General features: G+C 51.9%; 1 protein-coding gene across 1 annotated transcript in view; it reads right to left on the bottom strand.

Moving 5' to 3' along the window:
• Positions 1–8,314, bottom strand: part of Rin3 (Ras and Rab interactor 3) — a 97,285-nt gene extending 88,971 nt beyond the window's left edge. Inside the window, exon 1 of the mRNA XM_019205252.2 lies at positions 8,250–8,314. Coding sequence (XP_019060797.1) covers positions 8,250–8,299 — 50 coding nt within the window. The 5' untranslated portion in view covers positions 8,300–8,314. The remainder of the gene's footprint in view (positions 1–8,249) is intronic.
• Positions 8,315–8,643: the final 329 nt, after the last annotated feature.

Below are 8,643 nucleotides of genomic sequence, written 5' to 3'. Positions count from 1 at the left end.
ATATATACATATTTGAATTCTATGAATATATTACCTACTCAGAAATAAATAATATTTCCAATTTACTATTTACCATGTGCCATACATTTCTTTAAGTGCCTTCTTGCAGTAACTATGCTAATTCTTTAAAAGGCACACTAGCTAGGTGCCGTGGGACAAGCACCTGTAATCCTAGCTCCTCAAGAGGTTGAAGCAGAAGTGTTGCAAGTCTGAGGCCAGACTGGGTAAAGTAAGCAGACCTGGTCTCAAAACAGAATTAGAAGAGATTGGATGTGTAGCTCAGTGCCTAGCATGAGTAAGGCCCTTGGTTTCAATTCCCAGTATTGTTAAAAAAGAAAAAGGAACCCTGTAAGGTAAGTCTTTTATCATTCCCATTTTATAGCAGAAGAAACTGAGCCACTGAGAAGTCATGTGACTCACTGGGGATGCAGAGTTAGCAAGCATCCAAGCTGGGCTTTGCACCCTGACAGTCTGGAGTCTGTTTTCTTAATCATTTCACCTAAGACCTCCTGGTGCCTGCTTAGGCTATAAGATTAAACATCATAACATACAACTTACATACATACACACATAACCTACCACTTATCCCTTCAGGATGAAGGGCTAGAAGGGTAGAGCTGGTCCTCAGGGAAGAGGACTTAATATGTTGAGGTATCAATTCTGCACAAACTGACCTACAAAATCAGTGCAATCCCAATTAGACCCCAAAGGAGTGGTGAGAGAGCACAGAGAGCAAAGGGCTGGGAACAGTTAAGATGCGCTTGAAGAAGGGGTAGGATTTTTCCCTGCCGACGTGAAGACTTGCTGATGAGGGCATGGTACTGGTGCGGGAATAGACCCACACATACACAGTCCACTGATTTCTGAACAGTCACAGCAGGACAATGGAAAGGACAAGCTTTTCAGTAAAAGGTGCTGGATAACTGGTTGCCCCTGTGAGGGGAAATGACACTTGGCTTCTTCTTTACAGAAGACCCCAAAAGCAGTCAGACAAAATCAGTGTCAGGACAGCAGACTCTGTCCTGACACTCTTGCTTAATGGTACAGGGAAAACAACAAGCTTCTGGGAGAAAATAAAGACGGACATCTTCGTAATTGGTTGGTAGGGAAAGAATTCTGAACAGTGTATACACACACACACACACACACACACACACACACAGAGAGAGAGAGAGAGAGAGAGAGAGAGAGAGAGAGAGAAACCTTAAAAGAAAAGGCTGATACAACCAAATGTAGGAAAGCTTCCTGTTCATCGAGATACCATTAAGATTTCGAAAGCTCAAGTCCCAAGTCGGGGTTATCTCTGTACCACATAACCAGCTACAGGCTCCTCACGTGGTTACATGCAGAGCTTGTGGACATAAACAAGGACAAGATAAGACAGTGACAAGGAAGAGGGTCAGCAAGGGCCAGGCCTGGCTTCCATGCAGAAAGTCTTCTCAACTGCATGAAGGATCAAGGGTCTTAAATTAACTATGACCCAGTCCATGAGGACAGAGATCACAGTAAGGACAGATCCTTCTGAGGCCCTGGGAGGATGTGGAGGACCCAGAGCCCCTGGCCCTGTGGCTGGGGTGGAAACCAGCACTTTTTTCATGCTGAGATTCAATGATTTCTCTCTCCTTTACACTTTCCTGTGCATTCCAAATTTTTACAATGATTCTAAATTAGTATTATTACTGTCATCAGAAAATAATAGGTGAAAATTTCAGGAAAGCAATAAAAATTTCTAGATCCACTTGTTTGCCTGGGTCTCTCTCAGGTACAATTCAGTGGGCTGTACAGGGGTTTGAAAAAGTCACTGGAGCCTGGCCGCACCCCACCCACCCTGGACAAATGAGGAGGGACTTAGTCTCTTTGGCGTGGACCTATTCCAACTCTTTCCTTATGCACCCTTTTTCCTACCTGTGCCTCAAGTTTCTTCATCAATAAATAAAAGGAAAATATAATTTTTTACTGATAGGGCTAAGAAGCTTATACTGTGTATGTGTGTGGGGTTATAAACTCTGGAATGTGATCTCGGTGGATATTGCACCTGTCAATGCACAAGATGGGACTAATGGAATCAAACAGATTCCAAACTTCACTTTTTGGCTGGTGGTAGGTTTCGCTAGTTTCCTGTGTAGCTGGTGCCATCCAATAGAACTCCAAGCAATGATGGAAATACTCTGTATCTACACATTCACCATCACTATTAGTCACATGGGACTACTGAGGACTTGAAAGGTGATTAGTCTGACTCCACTTTAGTCCATTTCATTTGTAGAATTTGTAGAATATGGACATGTGGCTAGTGGCTGCCATCCTGAACAAACAGATCTAGATTTTCCTATTGTTTAAAAATCTTTTCAGTGTGTGCGTGAATGCATGTGTTACCTGCAGGATTTGTTTTCACTTAGAAAAAGTGATAACTTAGAAAGGAAGAGTATATGTATATGTTTTTACTGTCAACTGTTACTCTGTTGGGAACATTCTTTGGGGAAGGAAATTCTAGTCCTGAGCCACCAGCCAGCGGGTTGATAGTCCCTTCTCTTAGTAGCTGCTATTTGGGGCCAGCTGCCAGTTATGGCCTGGCTTTTGCACATGGATCTCCGTCCCACACATCCAGGCTCAGCCCCTTCCAAGCTCCTGGACTTACGGGGTCCCCTGCTCCTATGCCCAGCTTCTCGATGCTGCTCTCTCCTCCCCAGGGATGGATGACGCTGGGATAATCAGAGCAGGAAGGCTCAAGGCTCAGACAGCTGGTGGGGCTGTCCTCTGTCTTCGCAGGCCACCCTCCTTCTAGGAGCACCAACAGCACCTGGCCACCACACATCCCACAGTGACCCTGTCTGCTGCTTACTCACGGTCCCTACCACCTAGAGCTGAGGTGGAAAGAGGAAAGGAGACAGTACCCCACAGACACTGACATGGGGGCGAGGTATGTGTGTGGGGTGCCACAGCTTCATGGTGGACACAACTCACTCCAGAAAGGGAAGCAGGCACCTGCTTGCATTCGCTGAGATGGGCCTGTCAACATCTGCAAGATGAGACTGATTACAGTACTGACCAGGAGGGTTGTGGTTGGGACAAAAAGGACTAAGTATCTAGAGATAAGCAAAAGAGTGGTATATATCAATGTGGACAGGACTCCCCCTTAGCAGCTCTGACTGGGGCAGAAAACACTTTACTTGGAAAAAGCAGGATCTTCTCTCCTCTGCTACAGGCTTGCTGTATGACCTTGGGCAATCTCCCTCCCGCTCTGGCCCTCAGTTTTCCCAGTGGTAAAATAAGAGAAAGGTTACTTGTTCCCACCTACTCCATGCAGCTGCTAGGAGGGTAAAAACGACTATGAAGGTGCGAAGTATGCTTTGACAAAGTGAACCCCCTTTTCTAAACTGGAATGGGGGGATCAGAATGCCATGTGGTTACTTAACAGCTGCCCTCCTACACGTGCCTCCAGCATCATGAGGGTGCAGACCTGTACCCTACAGGAAAGTCCTGCAGCATCACATTTCCTCCGCCCCTGGTGACACGGAGTCACCCTGCAACCCACCCAGCAGTTACTGTGACCATGTTTCTCCTGCTGTGACATGCGCACTCCACACTGTCTATAGACCCAATGTTTCCCAGCTGGGGGCCACCTCCCAGGCCCACTCACCTGACAAAACCGTGGGTGCTGCACCCCTGGCCTGATGTCCTACCTTAGGATTCTGTTCCCTGTTAAGAGACCTTCTCTCTGCCCCTGTGGGACTGGAGGTGGCACAGTTCCTCATGGTGGGCACTGAGTCACACTGGCGAGCTTTGGAGGGAGGCTGGGGGAAGCCAAAGACACTGAAGGCTGCAGCCGGGATGCTGCTTCCCAAACGTACACGCTGAAACCTGGAGCTAGCAGGTGGGGCTTTGGGAGGGGATCAGGTCGCGAGGGTGGGGCACTCATGAGTGACATTCGTGAGCTTACAGAGAGCGTCTGTCACTCTTTCTGCCCCACGAGGACACATTCAAGGTGCAGCCTTTTGTGAACCTGGAAATGGGCCCTCCCTAGACTCTCAGTGGCCAGCACCTTGATCTTGGACTTCCCAGCCCTTGAAGCTGTGAGATAAGCTGTCCAGTCAGTGGCATTTTGTTGTAGCAGCCTGGGCTGACCAAGACCCTGCCTAACCGACTTTGGGGAAGTAGGGAGGAGCAGTTAGGGAGAGTGAGGACCTAGGGGAGGTGTCTTGCATAAGGTGGGCTTGTTCCACCTTCTCCCCGAGGTACAAATCACCCCTGGACTCCACGAACAGGTATTCTGGCAGCGAGTGTTGAGAGAAAGGGACTGGCAGGCAAGTGTTGCAACCCTGGGTGTTGGAGGCAGCCAGCCCCAGGGTCCTGGCGCCCACACAGGGTTGTAGCGCCCAATCTCAGGCAGACCTGGGTTCAGGTCCTGGCTCTGCCACATACTGCAGAGAGCTTTAGTCAGGTCACTTGGTGTGGCCTGGCTTCCTTGCTAACAACTGGGCACCATACTCCAGCCTCAGGGCTGGGCAAATGAATGAAGAAAACAGCCCCCAGCAAAGCAGCCTGAATTAAATAAAAGATCAGAGGGGTCATTGGAGTGAAATCTATGAACCCCAGGAATCTTTGCTATCTGCCTTCAGTGATACACTCACACCCCCCGCAAGAATTCTTTATTAGAACCACAGAATATGAAATACTAGCGTGGACCTCTGTCCTCAGAAACTTGAACTTCACTGAGGTGACAGAGGGCCAAGACCAGAGGGACAGTGCACATCCCAAGGACCTCTGCGCTGTCCAGGGGGACCAGAGATACGGCCGAATTTCCGAGCCCAGAGGCACCAGTGGGGGACCAGGTAAATTTAGCCACACAATGACTGAGACACAGTTGTTCTCGTTATTTGTGTCAGAGAGGCCACAGTGAGCCCTGAGTCAGTGAGTATGGAACCATGGCTTGCAAGGGAAACATAGGGCTGGGCTGCCGCGGCCTCTGGCCCACCAGTCACCCATCTCCATGTTCTCCGTGTGTCTCTGTGCAAAGGGACTTCACTGAGAACGTGAGTCATTCACACTGGACTCTGCTGCAGTACCGGAACTCCTGCCTGACACTTGCGTGTTCCAAGGCCCGACATGGCCGTCTTGAACTTAGAGCTCTAAATAGCTCTTTGACACCTTGCTTGGGGTCATGTGAAGCAGAAAAAAAGCACAAGCAGGTAAAAACCACAGCATGAAACAGACCTGGATGGGCCAGTTGCTTGCAGGGTGACAGCTGGGACGGGAGGGCCAAGCACTACCACGTGAGGCCACACTGGCCTGTTGGTGACGCAGATCCCCATTCTCTGTGCAGGTCTGCGTGGGGCTTGGAAAGCACTATGAATACTGATTTGGGGGCTACACATGCACATTAGCAGCCAGGCAGATTTACAAGCCCTGAATCTTGAAACAACTGGAAGTGTGCCTGGGGAATGAGGACCAACCTGGCTATCAGTCCTGTTCTCAGAGTGTGGCTCCCCTCACCAGGTGGGGCCCTAGGGCCTGCACCCCACTGCTCCCTGCAGAGCCAGGCCAGGTACCAGCTCTCCACCGGCCATGCAGCCTCTGAGGGGACCACTGCCACCTCATCCAGTTCCCGTCGGAGACAGAGGGTATGCTGGGGGAAAGGGGAGGAGGAAATGGGTGGCGGCTGTAGGGGGCCTCCACCTGCCCCCAAACTTGGGGGTGTCCCAAGAGGTGTCACCCAGGCCTCCCTCATGGCGTCAGAGCCAATTGTGAGACCAGGTCACCCACTGCCTCACTCAGTGCCCGGCACGCGGGCACTGTACCTCCACACCCTGTTCATGGAGGAAACAGTGACCAGAGAGGGCAAGAAGCCAGCCTGAGGCCTCACAGAAGACGCAGGACCGAGGGGGACGGGATCTGGCCTCCCTGTTCCCAGACACAGACGCCATCCATGGCCCTGTAAGGCCACAAGAGGCACCATAAACGGCAGAGTCTGGGAAGACACTGAGCATGGCTCACGTTTAACTGCACACCGATGTCCTAAGCATTCGACTCTTCCAGCTCCTCCTATGCGCTAACTCACACAGCACGACCACAACTCTGTGCGTTAGAAATGCCTCCAACCCCGCCGCCGTACAGATGAGGAAACTGAGGTCGAGGCTGACTGGGAGCCCTGATCATGCCGTTCTCACCCTTCCGCCTCTCGAACCCACCCACACGTGCCTACAGCAACACTGAGCCACAGCGGCCACCTTCCCAGGGAGAGGCAGAGCAGGTCCCAGGAGCGCATGGGGCACACCCAGCCCACTCTGCCTCTGCAGGACCCTCCGGGTGAGCCCACTTCTCCATCCTGCTGCCGAGACCTGGTGCGGCATCAGCCTGGCTCCCCCGGGATGGGGCGGGGAGCCTGTCCACAGCTCGATGGTCCACTGCTGACATTTCTCCAAGTGCACAGCAAGGCATCTTAATCTTGTCAAGAGTGAATTTTACTGTCAGTTATAGTTCGCATCAGGGAGAATCCTGTCCCCCAAAAGACATAAAGTCCTAACCCGTAGGACCTCAGAATGTGGCCTTATTTGGAAACAGGATCCTCGTGGATATAATTAGTTCAGATGATGTCATCCTGGAGCAAGGCTGGCCCTAAATCCAACCTGACTGGAGTCCTTTTGAGAACAGGAGAGATACAGACAGGCACAGGGGCGAATACAGCCAGGTGACCATGGAGGACAAGAAGGGAGGGACACAGCTACTCATCAAGGACTGCTGAGGATGGTCCAGGGCCACAGAAGTCAAGATGAGGCAGGAAGGATCCTTTACTGGGGCGTGCACTTGGCCTCCCGAGCTGTGGGAATCAGCTCTGGTTTAAGTGGACTCATCTATGGCACATTGTCACGGCAGCCCAGGAAACCAACTCACAGCTCAATTTGAAAGGTGGGGGCTGCTTGTCACCTGTCCCATTTCTGGACACAGCCCAGAGCCTGTGGCGCCCCATCCTGGCCTGCCCGTTCACCCAGGAACCCCAGACCACTCGCTCGTTCTCACCTCCTGGGAAGATCCTCGTAGGCACCCGCAGCCAGCCAGACCCCGCATCCACCCGACCACCTGTGAGGTCCTGCAGCCGCAGCACCCCATAGGGTACTGGGTCCCCACGAGACAGGGTCGGCAGCATGAGGTGAGAGGGGCTGCAGGACACAGGCTGTGCGCAGGTCCCAGGCCTGGCCGGGACTACAGGGTTCTGCCCTGGCCTGCTGGATTGGACCTCTGGTTTCTGTTCGCAGGCTGTTACCTTCCTCGGCCACCCTGCTTCTCAGGCTCTTCCACGTGCTGCAGGCCACCCAGGTCCTTCCTCCTCCCAAAGCCCACCTGTCCCGAGTCCTCATGCCTCTCCTTGACATTAACTGGTCACATACTCATTTAACAAACACCTACCGAGCTGCAGGCCAGACCCTCCTTTCTCAGCTCACAACTGTCGCTCAGCACAGTGTCCTCTAGCCGGAGCACTCTGGCCAGGACCGGGCTGACTGAGCAGTGACAGCCCCACGCTCTGACAGGCACAGGCAGCCACTGTCCCCGCCTTTCTCTCAGCATGTGAGCTGTGAACAACCCACTTGGCCCCAGCCTGACCCAGCCCTGAGAGAGCTTCTTGCAGGAGGCAGAGGTAGGGCATACAGGCAGGTAAGAGGTCGACCCAGGGATGGAGGTGGGAGGAGAAAGCCGGTGTATGGGTCCCTGAGGCCTGGGCCCACACAGAACCTTGCCAAGAGCCCACTCAGACCTAGTTGTGCGACTGCAGGAAAACCACTTCCCCATGCACGGATACAGGCTCATCTACCAGCAAGGGCTGGCTCAGGAGCCAGGAACTCTGGACAGTGAGCCCTAAGGCTACCGACACTGCACTCGGAGTGAGGGCAAGGCGGCCACCAAGGTGTTTGGCCACCATAGCAGCACAAACCCAGCTGGCACCCGCCAAGTACTCCTCAGAGAGGAGGGCTCGGGAGACAGCAGGAGGCGGCAGCCAGCGAGGACTCAGGCCCTGCTTAGACCCCGCCTGGCCTTCCCTGGACTGCAGCTTCAGAGACCCATGCTCACCTGGGACAGTAGTGGACCCAAAGCTCAGATGGGGAAACTGGGGCTGAGGAAGAGACGGGGTCACCTTGATCAGCAACAACTAGCCAGGTCACAGCATGAGGGTTTGGGAGTCCCGAATACAATCAGAATAAGTATCTGAAGCTTCTAGAGAAACCTAAAACTCAACATGAAAAACCAAAACGCACCTCTTCCTCTTCCCTGCCTCTGACAGGAGGCAGGACTTGCAGGGAGCCATGAAAGTGGCTTAGTTTTTCTGCCACATAAGCTATGGTGCTATGAGCAAGAGACAGAAAAATTTTTGTTAGAGTCAAGTTTGTCTGTAAGCGACAGATAATCTAAAATAACAGTGACTTAAACAAGCTGAATATGTATTCCTCTCATATAAGATTCTGGGTAAGCAGTAAAAAACAGAATAATACTCCAACATACCTGGAATCTTTCTGTATAGCTTCTATTCTTAAATTTATCTCAGAGTCCAATGTAGCTGCTTCAGCTCCAGCTGTTACATCTGCGTTCCAGCCAAGAGAAACGAGGAAGGACATATGTCTCTATTAAAGGGCATCTCTAAGCAAAGTGCAC

The sequence above is a fragment of the Fukomys damarensis genome, unplaced genomic scaffold (genome assembly GCF_012274545.1).
Source record: "Fukomys damarensis isolate Sample0158 unplaced genomic scaffold, DMR_v1.0_HiC HiC_scaffold_21, whole genome shotgun sequence".
NCBI classification, from domain to species: domain Eukaryota; kingdom Metazoa; phylum Chordata; class Mammalia; order Rodentia; family Bathyergidae; genus Fukomys; species Fukomys damarensis.
The sequence above is the reverse complement of the archived record's forward strand: the minus strand, read 5'-3'. Positions and strand labels throughout refer to the sequence as shown.